At 49.2% G+C, this 16,504-nt stretch overlaps 1 protein-coding gene across 3 annotated transcripts in view; it reads right to left on the reverse strand.

Annotated features, from left to right (window-relative positions):
• Window positions 1–16,504, reverse strand: part of frem1a (Fras1 related extracellular matrix 1a) — a 452,495-nt gene that overhangs the window by 199,996 nt on the left and 235,995 nt on the right. For all 3 annotated transcript variants that reach the window (XM_038804357.1, XM_038804358.1, XM_038804359.1), the window contains one exon: window positions 10,189–10,533. In XM_038804357.1, coding sequence (XP_038660285.1) covers window positions 10,189–10,533 — 345 coding nt within the window. The remainder of the gene's footprint in view (window positions 1–10,188; window positions 10,534–16,504) is intronic.

Raw genomic sequence — 16,504 nt, forward strand, 5'->3', positions numbered from 1 at the left:
AAAAGAGATTAAGTGCTGAAGTGAAATGATTATTTTCATAAGTACTTTTGTAAAATATTTGTTTTAAAAAGAGGAAGGAATTTCAATATATTGAACGTTTAATCAATGAGTATATTTTAAAATAACGTCGCAATCAATTGACTTTGTTTTATATCATTGTGACTCCTGATGTTTTCCCATGCTGGATCCTCATTGAAGTAGTCAGGAAGAAGATGATGGAGCATGAGTTGGTGTAAGTTGGCACAAAATTAGCATTGGTTCTGCAAAAAGTCATGGGGAGGAGAAGGGGATATGGGTTATCATGAGGAAATCAGGGTTTGGGGCGTGGGTAGAGAAGTGTAGGGTAGAATTGGGAATATGAGAGTGCACGAGTGTAGGTAGAGGGATATACTGTGGCATGGAGAGTATAGGGGTTGGGTGGCGGCCACACAGAGACCAAAGCTGTCTCGCCGAGCATCCAACCCTCCGACCGCCAAGCATCTGACCAGAGATCGCCCGCCCATCGACCGAGAGCAGACTGGAGACTGCCCACCCAGCATCCGACCACCCAGAGACCGAGCACAGACCAGACCCGCCCGACCAGCGAGCGCCTACCCAGCAACTGAGCGCAGACCGGAGCCTGCCCAAACAGCGAGCGCCCACCCAGCGACGAGCGCAGACTGGAGACCGCCTGAACAGCGACCGCGCACCCAGCGACCGAGCGCAGACTGCAGACCGCCCAAACAGCGAGCGCCCACCCAGCGACCGAGCGCAGACCGGAACCTGCCCTGTGACCAAGCGCAGACTGGAGACCGCCTGAACAGCGACCGCCGGCCCAGCAACCGAGCGCAGACTGAAGACCACCCGCCCAGCATCCGACTACTCAGCGAGTCAGCGCTGAGCAGAGCCCGACCGCCCAGCGACCGAGCGCAGACCAGAGCCCGCCCTGCGACCGAACGCAGACTGGAAACCGCCCGCCCAGCATCCGACCACTCAGCAAGTCAGCGCTGAGCAGAGCCCGACCGCCCAGCGACCAAGCACAGACTGGAGACCGCCCGACCAGCGAGCGCACACCATGCGAGGAATTCTCCGCAAGGCCCGACGCCGTCGTGAAACCCGGAGAGGTTCACGACGGCATCGGAGGCTGCTCCTAGCCCACTATTCCCCCCCCCCCCCCAACACCACTGCCCCCCCCGGGGGCTAGGAGGGCCGTGCCGTGAATCTCGGACGCGGGGCCTTGTCGCTGGCGTCAAGGCCCGGCGCACCGAGAGTGACGCGGCCGGCACGCCTTATGACGTCAGCCGCGCATGCGCAGATTGGCCGGCTCCAACCCGCGCATGCGCGGCTGACGTCCTGGTGTGGTTGCCGCCGGCGTGAACCGGTCGGGAACGGCCGGCCTCTCGACCCATCCGGGTCCAGGTCCTCCAAGTCATTTATGTATATCACAAACAACAGTGGTCCAAGCACAGATCCCTGTTGAACACCACTAATCACCCTTCTCCATTTTGAGACACTCCCTTCCACCACTACTCTCTGTCTCCTGTTGCCCAGCCAGTTCTTTATCCATCGAACTAGTACACCCTGAACACCATACGACTTCACTTTTTCCATTAACCTGCCGTGGGAAACTTTATCAAACGCCTTACTGAAGTCCATGTGCATTCACAGCCCTTCCCTCATCAATTAACTTTGTCACTTCCTCAAAGAATTCTATTAGGTTTGTAAGACATGACCTTCCCTACACAAAACCATGCTGCCTGTCACTGATAAGTCTATTTTCTTCCAGAGGTGAATAGATCCTATCCCTCAGTATCTTCTCCAACAGTTTGCCTACCACTGATGTCAAGCTCACAGGTCTATAATTCCCTGGATTTTCCCTGCTACCCTTCTTAAACAAAGGGACAACATTAGCAATTCTCCAGTCCTCCGGGACATCACCCCTGCTCAAGGATGCTGCAAAGATATGACAACTTGACCTAGAATATTTAAACATCCATCCCTAGCCTCAACATCCGTCCTGTCCCTCTCCTTGGTGAATACCGATGCAAAGTACTCATTAAGAATCTCACCCATTTCTTCTGACTCCACGCATAAATTCCCTCTTTTGCCTTTGAGTGGGCCAATTCTTTCTCTAGTTACCCTCTTGCTCCTTATATACGAATAAAAGGCTTTGTTATTTTCCTTAACCCTGTTTGCCAATGATATTTCATGACCCCTTTTAGACATATTTATTGCGCGTTTGAGATCTGTCCTACTTTCCCGATATTCCTCCAAAGCTTCATCAGTTTTGAGTCGCCTTGATCTTAGATATGCTTCCTTTTTCATCTGAGCTCGACTCACAATTCCACCCATCATCCATGGATCACTAATCTTGCCATTTCTATCTCTCATTTTCACAGGAACATGTCTGTCCTGCACTCAAATCAACCTTTCCTTAAAAGACTCCCACATTTCAAATGTGGATTTACCCTTAAAAAGCTGCTCCCAGTCCACATTCCTGAGCTCCTGCCCGGTTCAATTCCATACCAGCCTCCCCGGACAGGCGCCGGAATGTGGCGACTAGGGGCTTTTCACAGTAACTTCATTGAAGCCTACTCGTGACAATAAGCGATTTTCATTTTTTCTTTCATTCTGACTAGTCTTGAATTTCTACTCTGACTGTCCCGTGGCACTGGTAGCAATCCTGAGATTACTACCTTTGAGGTCCTACTTTTTAACTTATCTCCTAACTCCCTAAATTCTGATTGTAGGACCTCATCCCGTTTTTTTACCTATATCGTTGGTGCCTATATGCACCACGACAACTGGCTGTTCACCATCCCCCTTCAGTATGTCCTGCAGCCAATTTGAGACATCCCTGACCCGTGCACCCGGGAGGCAACATACCATTCGGGAGTCTCGTTTTTGACCACAGAAACGCCTGTCTACTCCCCTTACGATTGAATCCCCTATGACTATAGCCCTGCCAGTCTTTTTCCCGCCCTTCTATGCAGCAGAGCCAGCCATGGTGCCATGAGCCTGGCTATTACTGCTTCCCCTGGTGAGTCATCTCCCCCAACAGTATCCAAAACGGTATACCTGTTTTGGAGGGAGATGACCCAGGGGACATCTGCACTGCCTTCCTGTTCTTTCTCTGCCTTTTGGTCACCCATTCACTGTCTCCCTCACCAATCCTAATCTGCTGTGTGACCAACTCACTGAAAGTGCTATCCACGACCTCCTCAGCATCGCGGATGCTCCAAAGTGAGTCCATCCGCAGCTCCAGAGCCGTCATGCGGTCTAACAGGAGCTGCAGCTGGACACACTTCCTGCACATGAAGGAGTCAGGGGCATCGGCCGCGTCCCTGAACTCCCACATTTAGCACGAGGAGCATAACACGGGTCTGGGATCGCCTGCCATTTTTACCCTTTACCTTAACTGACTACAAAATATACTATCAAATAATTAATAAGTGAAAGGAATAAAGATTTTACTTGCCAATCACAATACTCACCAACACACGAAGAGTTACATTTCTCCCAGCTGCTGCTAATTGGAGCACTTTCCTTACCAGCCAATCAGGTCACTGCTTTGCTGTGATGTCACCCTTCCAGGTAAGTTTTTAAAGTTTTAAAGAGGTAAACTTACCTTCCCAACAACCCCTCGCCACTGCTCCAGCCGAGAATCTGAAGTCCGCTGCTCCTTATCAACAGTTTTTGTTTTTGGTCAGAGGAGGACGGCGGGTGGGAGACACTACACGTGTAGTGTCTTGGGTTTAGACGCTGCCCAAATATATCAGTTCACTCACCTTCCCAGAGCGCAGTTCGGCCGCTCCCACTCAGCTCCTCCCATGTGCTGCTCCTGCAAGATAAGTTTTTAAAATAGGAAAACTTACCGCTCCCGCTCAGCTCCTCCCATGCGCTGCTCCTGCAAGGTAAGTTTTTAAAATAGAAAACTTACCTTTCCAACAGCCCCCTGGTTACTGCTCTCGCTGAATGAAGGTTCTACCCAAACTCCATCAACATATCTCCTGCTCCACCAGAGGAATAAATGCCATGGACCACTGATACACAATCATCAAAGGTGCCTACCGCTCCATTCCCTGACCACACTTTGGCAAATCCATCCACAAGTCGGTCCCATAACTTCCGATTACAAACAGCAACTCAAGCTTTCTGAGCTGGCCAAGAAAACCGTGCAATGCTGGTTTGAGGCATCCAAAGACATCCTCCCCGACTGCTTGGAGTCTGGACTGGTCCATATTTAAGACTGCGGCAGCTAACCAGGACGAGTATGCAACCACCATCACAGACTTCATTAGTAAGTGTGTCAAGGACTGTGTAACAAAGAAGACAATACGGGCATTCTCCAATCGGAAACGCTGGCTCAACTAAAGGGGTCACTCCCTGCTGAAGTTCCGGATGGAGACAATCAAATCTGACGACCCCGACCCAGATGTGAAATCTAGGTACAACGTACGGAAAGACAAGAGACAATGCGGCATCAAACTAGAGTCCCAGGCCAATGATACTAACCTACGACGATAATGGCAGGGCTTACACGAGATCACAGGCTGCAAAGTGACGCCAGTCGGAATACCTGGGGCTGAAGCATCCCTCCCCGATGAACTGAAAAAGTTCTGTGCCTAGTTTAAACAGTCAGCCATTGCATCAGTGTCACCCGACCCAACAGCCCTGGACACACCCATACCCACTATAACAGCCTCAGAGGAGGAGGTTGAGAGTAGTGAGGTCATGAGTAAGGTTTCAAGGTCGCAGGAGTCTACCCGCAGGTAGGAAGGTGGTTTAGAGTGTTTCTACTTCAATGCCAAAGGTGGGTGAACTTGCAGCATGGGTTGGTACCTGGGACTTCGATGTTGTGGCCATTTCGGAGACATGGATACAGCAGGGACAGGAACGGTTGTTGCAGGTTCCGGGGTTCAGATGTTTCAGTAAGCTCAAGGAAGGTTGTAAAAGAGGGGGAGGGGTGGCATTGTTAGTGAAGGACAGCATTACGGTGGCAGAAAGGACGCTTGATGAGGACTTGTCTGCTGAGATAGTGTGGGCTGAGGTTAGAAGCAGGAAAGGAGAGGTCACCCTGTTGGGAGTTTTCGATAGGCCTCCAAAAAGTTCCAGAGATGTAGAGGAAAGGATTGCAAAGATGAATCTGGATAGGAGCGAAAGTAACAGCGAGGTTGTTATGGGGGACTTTAACTTTCCAAATATTGACTGGAAACGCTATAGTTTGAGTATTTCAGATGGGTCAGTTTCTGTCCAATGTGTGCAGGAGAGTTTCCTGACATAGTATGTAGATAGGCCAACAAGAGGTGAGGCCACATTGGATTTGGTACTGGGTAATGAACCAGGACAGGTGTTAGATTTGGAAGTAGGTGAGCACTTTAGTGATAGTGACCACAATTCGGTTACGTTTACTTTAGCGATGGAAAGGGATAGATATATACCGCAGGGCAAGAGTTATAGCTGGGGGAAAGGCAATTATAATGTGATTAGGCAAGACTTAGGATGGGGAAGGAAACTGCAGGGGATGGGCACAATTGAAATGTGGAGCTAGTTCAAGGAACAGCTACTGCGTGTCCTTGATAAGTATGTACCTGTCAGGCAGGGAGGAAGTGGTCGAGCGACGGAACAGTGGTTTACTAAAGTAGTTGAATCACTTGTCAAGAGGAAGAAGGAGGCTTATGTAAAGATGAAATATGAAGGTTCAGTTAGGGTGCTTGAGAGTTATAAGTTACCCAGGAAGGGCCGAAAGAGAGAGCTAAGAAGAGCCAGGAGCGGACATGAAAAGTCCTTGGCAGGTAGGATCGAGGATAACCCTAAAGCTTTCTATAGATATGTCAGGAATAAAAGAATGACTAGGGTAAGAGAAGGGCCAGTCAAGGACAATAGTGGGAAGTTGTGCATGGTGCGAGGAGATAGGAGAGGCGTTAAATTAATATTTTTTGTCAGTGTTCTCACAGGAAAAAGACAATATTGTCGAGGAGAATACTGTGTGCAGGCTACTAGACTAGATGGGATTGAGGTTCATAAGGAGGAGGTGTTAGCAATTCAGGAAAGTGTGAAAATAGTTAAGTCCCCTGGGCCGGATGGGATTTACCCTAGGGTTCTCTGGGAAACTAGGGAGGAGATTGCAGAGCCTTTGGCTTTGATCTTTCTGCCGTCATTATCTCCAGGAATAGTGCCAGAAGTCTGGAGGATAACAAATGTTGTCCCCTTGCTCAAGAAGGGGAGTAGAGACAACCCCGGGAAGTATAGACCAGTGAGCCTTACTTCTGTTGTGGGCAAAGTCTTGGAAAGGATTATAAGAGATAGAACATAGAACAGTACAGCACAGAACAGGCCCTTCGGCCCTCGATGTTGTGCCGAGCCATGATCACCCTACTCAAACCCACGTATCCACCCTATACCCGTAACCCAACAATGCTCCCCCTTAACCTTACTTTTTAGGACACTACGGGCAATTTAGCATGGCCAATCCACCTAACCCGCACATCTTTGGACTGTGGGAGGAAACCGGAGCACCCGGAGGAAACCCACGCACACACGGGGAGGACGTGCAGACTCCGCACAGACAGTGACCCAGCCGGGAATCAAACCTGGGACCCTGGAGCTGTGAAGCATTTATGCTAACCACCATGCTACCGTGCTGCCCAGATAGGATTTATAATCATCCAGAAAATAATAATTTGATTAGGGATAGTCAATACGGTTTTGTGAAGGGTAGGTTGTGCCTCGAAAACCTTATTGAGTTCTCTGAGAAGGTGACCAAACAGGTGGATGAGGGTAAAGCAGTGGATGTGGTGTATATGGACTTCAGTAAAGCGTTTGATAAGGTTCCCCACGGTAGGTTCTTGCAGAAAATACGGTGGCATGGGATTGAGGGTGATTTAGCAGTTTGGATCAGAAATTGGCTCGCTGTAAGAAGACAGAGGATGGTGGTTGATGGGAAATGTTCAGCCTGTACTTCAGGTACTAGTGGTGTACCACAAGGATCTGTTTTGGGGCCACTGCTGTTTGTCATGTTTATAAATGACCTATTTATAAACTAAAGTCGGTGGAGTTGTGGACAGTGCAGAAGGATGTTGCAGGTTACAGAGGGGCACAGATAAGCTGCAGAGCTGGGCTGAGAAGTGGCACATGGAGTTTAATGCAGAAAAGTGTGACGTGATTCATTCTGGAAGGAGTAACAGGAATACAGAGTGCTGAGCTAATGGTAAGATTTTTGGTAGTGTGGATGAGCAGTGAGATCTCGGTGTCCATGTACATAGATCCTTGAAAGTTGCCACCCAGGTTCATAGGGTTGTTAATAAGGCGTACGGTGTGATGCACGATCAATTGCACAAAGACGAGAGTTGAAAACAACTGAGGCTTTATTGCTCTAAGACGTGTGGCCTCACATAGCAGCTGGCGAAATGGCTGCAGCATGGAGGACACACACATTTATACTCCCCCTACTGGGCGGAGTCAGCAGGCAGGGACTACCAACGTACCTGTAGTACAGGTCCTACCATACATCACCTAATATAGGTGCAACAGTGGTTTACCACATGGTGTGTTAGCTTTTGTTGGTAGAGGGATTGGGTTTCGGACCCATGAGGTCATGTTGCAGCTGTACAAAACTCTGGTGCAGCTGCATTTGGAGTATTGCGTGCAATTCTGGTCGCCGTATTATAGGAAGAATGTGGAAGCATTGGAAAGGGTGCAGAGGAGATTTACCAGGATGTTGCCTGGTATGGAGGGAAGATCTTATGAGGAAAGGATGAGGGACTTGAGGCTGTTTTCGTTAGAGAGAAGAAGGATAAGAGGTGACTTAATAGAGGCATATAAGATGAACAGAGGATTAGATAGGGTGGGCAGTGAGAGCCTTTATCCTTGGATGGTGATGGCTAGCATGAGGGGATATATCTTTAAATTGAGGGGAGATAGATATAGGACAGATGTTAGAGGTAGGTTCTTTACTCAGAGAGTAGTAAGGGCGTGGAATGCCCTGCCTGCAACAGTAGTGGACTCGCCAACACTAAGGGCATTTAAATGGTCATTGGATAAACATATGGATGATAATGGAATAGTGTAGATGGGCTTTAGATTGGTTTCATAGGTTGGCGCAACGCGAGGGCCGAAGGGCCTGTACTGCGCTGTAATGTTCTATTATTCTACTGAATCCATGGAAAGTTATGGGCCCCAACGGGTGAGCACTCAGAGCCTGCGCACACCAGCTGGCGAGTGTATTCACAGATATCTTCAACACCTCACTGCTCCGCTCTGAGGTCCCCTCCTTCTTCAAAAAGACCACCATAATACCAGAACCAAAGAAGAACAAGGTCGCCTGCCTCAACAACTACCGCCCTGATATCTGTTATCATGAAATGCTTTGAGTAGCTAGTCATGAGACGGATAAACGCCAGCCTCCCAGATGGTCTTGGTCCATTGCAGGTCGTCTATCACCGCAACCGGTCCACAGCAGATGCTATCTCCCTGGCTCTACAGTCAACACTCAAAAACCTGGACAACAGGGACATGAGACTGCTGTTCATAGACTACAACTCCACCTTCAACACCATTATCACAACAATACTGATAACCAAACTCTGGAACCTCGGACTTGACCCCTCCCTGTGCAGCTGGATCCTTTACTTCTCAACCAACAGATCGCAATCTGTCAGGCTGTCAGAATAGGCAACAGCACCTCCACCACAATAGTCCTTAACACCAATGCAACAGTGCCACCCGTGGCACGATGTGTGGTCAGTCCTCTACTGTACTCCCTATACACATACGACTGTGTGGCATGATTTAACTACAACTCAATCTATAAGTTTGCGGATGATATGACTGTGGTGGGTCGTATCTCAAACAACAACGAATCAGGGATATAAATCATTTGGTTGCAAGGTGGACCAAACAAAGTTACTCTCTAATTGTCAGAAAGACCAAGGAACTGATCATCGACTTTAGGAAGCGTAGCACGACCCCCCATCTGCATCAATGGCTCCGAAGTGGAGATGGTCGATAGCTTTGTTCTTAAAGGTCATCATCACCAACAGTCTGTCCTGGTCCACTCACGTTGATGCAACAGCCAAGAAAGCCCAACAACGTCTCTACTTCCAATTTGTCGATGTACCATCTGTCAATGTACTCTGTTAATTATTCTTTTTGTCTACTATGTACGGACTGTGTACGTTCCCTTGGCTGCAGAAAAATACTTTTCACTGTACTTCGGTACATGTGACAATAAATCAAATCAACCCTTTAACCCAGAGGATGGTAATAGTCTGGAATACACTGCCTGGGAAGGTGATAGAGGCGGGTTGTCCCACAACCGTTAAAATGTACCTAGATGAGCACTTGGCACATCATAACATTTAAGCTATCGATCAAGTGCTGCCAAATGGGATTAGGTAGCCAGGTCTTTGATGCATCGGTGCAGATGGACCAAAGGGCCTCTTCTGCATTGTATTATTCTGCATCATTATTCTATTATTATTATTATTTTTACACACTTCCGCGAATTACACACATATTTGCTCCTCAATTTCCCGCTGACGATCTGAGGGCCTGATATAGACACCCAGCAATGTGGTTTTTATTCCTAAATTCTACCCATAAAGCTTCATTTGATGCCTCTCCAAGGTAACATCTCTCCTAACTACTCCTTAACTAATAACACAATGCCTCCTCTATTATCCCTCTTCTGTCTCACCTGAAGATTCTATATCCTGGGATATTAGGCTGCCAATGCTGCCCCTCCCTCAACCATGCCTCTGTGATGGCTACTATATCACAATTCCACCTGTCCATCCTCACCCTTAACTTATTCGTTTTTCCTGTAATACTCCGAGCATTAATGTAGAAGCCACCCAGCCTTGCCTTAATTCTTTGAAACCTACTAGCGCTGTGTTCCCTCTGATTTGATTGCTTTTCTCTATTACGTTGTGACTCTGTTCTGCTAACAGTCTGTGTCCCCTCCCCCTGCTGAATTAGATGAAACCCCTCCCAATAGTTCACCATTTTATACTTGCACCAATTGTCTGTAACATCGGTGAACCAGAGAATGTGAACCAAGTTTCCTTGTGCTGATGTGAAAACTGGAAATATCAGGATTAGTACCTCAAGAATAACATTTAAAGATATATTCTCAAATAACCAACTTTCAATGCCAAAAATAAGCAATGTCTTCCATTCCTCATCATCAAAATCAAAGGCAAAACAAACCTGTTAATTCTGGAACCGGTCTTTTCATAATTTCTCCTGCCTGTGGAGTTTTGATGATTTTGAAAAGGATGTAATCATCACTCGAATCCATGTCTGAGGCCTGAAGCATAAACTTTTGAATCAGTACTTCTTGATCCTCGCATAGTTCAAAGATAACATTGTTGATAAGGAATGGGGGGCTGTCATCTTTAGGCAGGATGTTGATGGGGAATTTGTGCCGGGTACTGTGATAACCATCAAAAATTCGAAATACAATGAAGTCATTTGTGGAGTCACTGTCATCATGGTGATAACGAACGACACCAGACTTGATGTCGTTGACTGTAAACATAAAACCTTTTCCTCCTGCAAATTAAATAAAGAGTGAATTTGTGAATCAATTGTTGAATTACCATCCAACATTAATCAAAAGTCATAATTAGGGGCAGCAGGGTAGCATGGTGGTTAGCATCAATGCTTCACAGCTCCAGGGTCCCAGGTTCGATTCCCGGCTGGGTCACTGTCTGTGTGGAGTCTGCACGTCCTCCCCCTGTGTGCGTGGGTTTCCTCCGGGTGCTCCGGTTTCCTCCCACAGTCCAAAGATGTGCGGGTTAGGTGGATTGGCCATGCTAAATTGCCCGTAGTGTCCTAATAAAAGTAAGGTTAAGGGGGGGGTGTTTGTTGGGTTACGGGTATAGGGTGGATACGTGGGTTTGAGTAGGGTGATCATGGCTCGGCACAACATTGAGGGCCGAAGGGCCTGTTCTGTGCTGTACTGTTCTATGTTCTAATTGTCATAATATCCACTCATCAATATAATGAGATGCAGACAGGCAGTGATTGACACATAGGGTGACCAGTAAGCGTACAACACAGTACAGCCAATCATCAGACAGGACACTACCACTATAAAGCCAGAGGGCACTAGGTTTCCCGCTCTCTCGGGACCCAGCTACTGAGACAGCCAGAGTCCATGAGCTAGCCCGTGCAAACACCATGCGGTAGCTAGTAAGTCTGGTCAGGCTACTACAAGGTCATCAGTCAGATCAGTATAGTGTCGACCCACAGCTGAATATGTATAGCAGTTCTATAATTGAATAAAACAGTGTTGGATCTTCTCCAGTGCTAGACGTCTGTTTCTAACTTCCCTGCATCGAGTGCAGTCCACATTGAACCAACCTGCCTAACACATCAATAAAGGGACTCTATAGTGGAGCAGGTAAGAGTTTATGCAAGCACAGATATGTGTCACAAACCACACTGATATTATCTACGAGAGTATCCCAAATTGGAACATTAGTTCATGGGAGTGTGAGGAGTCAAGTGAAACCCCAGTGAGAAGAAGCAGCCCAGTCATTATGTAACAATTAGTGAAAACTATTTATTAAATTCAAGAAATGACAAACACACATGAACAGAACTATACTATGCTAAGACAATTAAGCATATGAAATACTAAACTCACACAGTTTATGTCGGACTTACCTCCTTTTCCAAAAATATATCTACTATTCCCGAACTCCTTAATACTTTCCCTTTCCCCCAAAACAACATCTAACTTAAATAGATCTACAAGTCAAAAACGAGTTTGCAGTTACCACACAATACAGAGAGAATACTCACTTCTGGGAAACGTCTTATAATTAATTACATTGCCCTGGCTCTAAGACTTAGTGGCAGTTCGATGTAAAACTTGGCCTCCAGGCTGCTAGCTGGAAACTGGCTTGTCTGATTCTGAGGCTGCGAGGTGTCAACAGGCCTGCTTTGTTTCTGAGGGTCCTGGCCATTTTACCTCTGTTCCACTTTGATGCTGCCTTCTGTATATTTGGCTGTCTGCCACATTCATAGAACATAGAACAGTACAGCACAGAACAGGCCCTTCGGCCCTCGATGTTGTGCCGAGCAATGATCACCCTACTCAAACCCACGTATCCACCCTATACCCGTAACCCAACAACCCCCCCCCCCCCCCCCCCCCCCCCGCCCCCCCCACCTTAACCTGACCCTGGAGCTGTGAAGCATTTATGCTAACCACCATGCTACCGTGCTGCATGTCTAGAATCATATTTTCTGATTCTAGACATTAGCATGTCTATGACTCTTTGATCTCCCAATCGCCTGGGGAAATTGATTCTGCGAATAAGGGCTTCACACCTGATCCTATCCGTTAATCTAGTTACCAGGAAAGACACATTCCATCCTGCCCTTTGTCGATTGGCTGTTGCTGTTGCTAAGCAGATTTTTACCTTTTGTTAGGTATATCGCATCCTATAATGTCTTGTAAATTCATGTTACTGCTGGTACTAGGAAAATCCATGACACATGGGCTAGGAATTTACAGGACCTCAAATGCGAGCTGAAATGAAGGTGACAAATGCCAAAGAATTGTGTGGGAGTGGTGGAGTGTGGCATGTCAATTGTCTTCTGCTTTTGTCCAGTGGCTAATTAGGGTTAGCGTGGTGAATTGAAGACTTCTTTGCCTTTGCTACTGGCATCTCATCAGTGGCAGAAGAACCCTTTGCCACATGGAGAGATTGTCAAATAAACCCTTGTGGGCTCCTTGCCAACTTCAAGGAGTGCCCATCAGACTGAACACCCTGCGGCCCAAGGATGGCCCCCATGGAGGCAATGTCCACACCCGCACCAATACATACCCCTGCCATCACCAACCCTACCCATCACAGGAGTCTGGGAAATCCCGACCCCACTGACCTTCTTCTGAGGGAGACACCCATGCTGTTCCTCCGGGCTAGGTGCAGTTCCACCAGTTGCCAGTCATTTTAGAACAGTACAGCACAGAACAGGCCCTTCGGCCCTCAATGTTGTGCCGAGCAATGATCACCCTACTCAAACTCACGTATCCACCCTATACCCTATACCCGTAACCCAACAACTCCCCCTTTACCTTACTTTTTAGGACACTACGGGCAATTTAGCATGGCCAATCCACCTAACCCGCACATCTTTGGACTGTGGGAGGAAACCGGAGCACCCGGAGGAAACCCACGCACACACGGGGAGGACGTGCAGACTCCGCACAGACAGTGACCCAGCCGGGAACCGAACCTGGGACCCTGGAGCTGTGAAGCATTGATGCTAACCACCATGCTACCATGCTGCCCTCCACCATGATGTGGAGATGCCGGTTTTGGACTGGGGAAGGGCACAGTAAGAAGTCTTACAACACCAGGTTAAAGTCCAACAGGTTTATTTGGAATCAGTAGCTTTTGGAGCATAGCTCCTTCATCAGGTGAGTTAAGAGTTGGGTTGCACTAACACAGAGATAGACAAGGCCAATGAAGCAAAATTTGCAGGTATTTAAGGCTTTACAGGTCCAGACGGTGTGACTGGAGAGAGGGATCACAGGCTCAAGAGATGTGAATTGTCTCAAGCCAGGACAGTTGGTAGGATTTCACAAGGCCAGGCCAGATGGTGGTGGTGGTGGTGTGTGTGTGTGTGTCTGTGTGTGAATGTTGTGACACATGAATCCAAGGTCCCGGTTGAGGTCACACTCATGCGTGCAGAACTTGGCTATCTGTTTATGTTCGGCGATTCTGCATTGTCATGCGTCCTGAACGCTTACCCGAAGATCAGAGGCTGAATGCCCTTGACTGAAGTGTTCCCGACTGGAAGGGAACATTCCTGCCTGGTGATTGTCACGCGATGGCCATTCATCCATGTCACAGCATCTGCATGGTCTCCCCATTGTACCACACCTCGGGACATCCTTCCCTGCAGCATATGAGGTAGACAACGTTGGCCAAGTCGCACGAGTATGTACCGAGTATCTGGTTGGTGGTGTTCTCACGTGTAATGGCGGTATCCATGTCGATGATCTGGCACGTCTTGCAGAGGTTGCTATGGCAGGGTTGTGTGATGTCACGGTCGCTGTTTGAACACAGAACATACAGTGCAGAAGGAGGCCATTTGGCCCATCGAGTCTGCACCGACTCACTTAACCCTCATTTCCACAATTCAATAACTCGTCCAAACCTTTTTTGGCCACTAGGGGCAATTTAACATGGCCAGTCTACCTAATCTGTACATCTTTGGACTGTGGGAGGAAACCGGAGGAAACCCACGCAGACAAGGGGAGAACGCACAGTGACCCAGCCGGGAATTGATCCTGGGACCCTGCCGCTGTGAAGCCACAGTGCTAATCACTATGCTACCGTGCTGCCCACACTCCTGAAGGCTGGGTAGTTTGCTGCAAACAATGGTCTGTTTGAGGTAGCGCGGTTGTCCACCGTACTGGTCCACCATTCGGTCCATCGTCCTTTGGAAGACCGAGACCCTGTTCGTGACGCCAAAGGGAACCCGGAGGAAGTGGAAGAGGCGGCCGTCTGCCTCAAAAGCCGTGTAGTGGTGGTCCCCCGGGCGGATTGGGAGCTGGTGGTACGCAGACATCAGATCCACTGTGGAGAACACCCGGTAATGCGCGATCTGATTAACCATGTCTGCGATCCGGGGAAGGGGGTACGCATCGAGGTGCGTGTACCGGTTTATGGTTTGGCTGTAATCTACAACCATCCGGTTCTTTTCCCCGGTCCTGACAACCACCAACTGAGCGCTCCAGGGGCTATTGCTGGCCTCGATGATTCCCTCCCACAAGAGTCGCTGGATCTCGGACCTGATAAAAGTCCTATCCTGGATGCTGTACCGCCTGCCTCTGGTGGAGACTGGTTTGCAGTCAGCGGTGAGATTTGCGAAGAGCGGGGAAGGGTCGACCTTTCATCGGGTCGTATGAAGCCATCGGGGCCTCATACAACAGCCTCACCCAACTGACAAACCTCTCCCCAAACAGCGAGGGAGATGGTTTGATGCGCCGGGAAGATTAGGAGCGAGCAGCGACTTACCATGTCCGGATGAATGTAGCTCTCTGTGCTCCTGGAGTCGAGGAGGCAGGGCGTTTCCTGTCCGTTTACCCGGACAGTCATCATGGCGCTCCGGAGGTGTTTGGGTCGTGACTGGTCAAGGGTGACGGTGCTGAGTTGCGGGTAGCAGTCATGGTCGAAGGTGCTGGGGCGGTTCCACGATGGTGCCCCCGTTGGTCGCATGTGTCGGGCGGCGTTGCAGATGGTGGCCAAGATGGCGGCCCCCATGAGTCCTACGTGGTGGGCCACGTGGGTGAGGATGGCCAAGATGGCAGCTCCCACGGACAGCACGAGGTCGATGACGTGTCCGGGGGGCGCAGAGCCGGCAGACACGCTGTCACACTGTGGGAAATGCCGGCCTGTGAGTCTGAGGGTCGGGCCTGCAAACTTTAGCATAATGTCCTTTTCTCCCGCAGTGACTGCAGTTCGCGTTCCGGACCGGGCAGCACTGCCTGGGGTGTTGAGACTGGCTGCAGAAATAACAGGGTAAACAGGGTAGCCCCCCCCCATGGTGGGCAGGCAGCCACGCGGCACAGGCCTGGGGTATTCTTTGGCTGGGGGTCCACGAGGGGTTTGCGTGGTCGGATGGGACGCGTTAAGGCTTTGGAACGCTACTTCCAGAGAGGAGGCTAATTTTGCCATCTCTTCCAGATCTAGGGCACCTTTTTCGAGTAGACGCTGCCTCACGTAGTTGGACCTGACTCCAGCCACGTAGGTGTCCCGGATGGCGAGGTCCATATGTTGAGCGGCCGTAACGGCCTGGTATTTGCAGCTTCATGCAAGGACTTTGAGGTCGCGTAGGTACACTTCCAACGATTCCCCGGGACGCTGGTGGCAAGTGGTGAGGAGATGCGCGTATACCTCGTTCACGGGCCTTACGTAGAGGCGATCTAGCATCACGAGGGCATCTGCGTAGGTGGAGGCTTCCTCGAGTTGAACAGAGATTCGATGGCTCACCCATGTGTGGTGGAGACTCAGTTCGTCGGAGACGGAAGGCGAGGAGGAGGCGGCGAGGTAGGCCTTGAAACAGTGGAGCCAGTGCAAAAAAATCTCTTTCAGTCCGCGGCCTGCGGATCGAGTTCCAGTCGGTCAGGTTTCAGGGCCGATTCCATAGTGGCGTTGTAGTTGATTAAATTGATGCGACCATCAATTCACACGAAACCAGTAGTAGAAGTAAATTGTGGCTTTAATCAACTAGAACAGTGCCTGCCTACGACTGATCTGTTAGTGAGAGCCGCCCACAGGGCTACTGCTCTTTATACCTCCCCTCAAGGGGTGGATCCAGGGGCGGAGCCCACACAGGCCCTAACATGCTTCCTTATAGGTGATACCATACAATGGTCCATAGGTGGAGCCCACATGGGCAACAGCGTAATACAGATAATCACATGGTGCATTGTTACAGCAATACATTCACCACAAAAAGTACAGCACAGGAACAGGTCCTAAAGCCTGTGCCGAAC

This window comes from Scyliorhinus canicula, chromosome 8 (assembly GCF_902713615.1).
Source record: "Scyliorhinus canicula chromosome 8, sScyCan1.1, whole genome shotgun sequence".
NCBI classification, from domain to species: domain Eukaryota; kingdom Metazoa; phylum Chordata; class Chondrichthyes; order Carcharhiniformes; family Scyliorhinidae; genus Scyliorhinus; species Scyliorhinus canicula.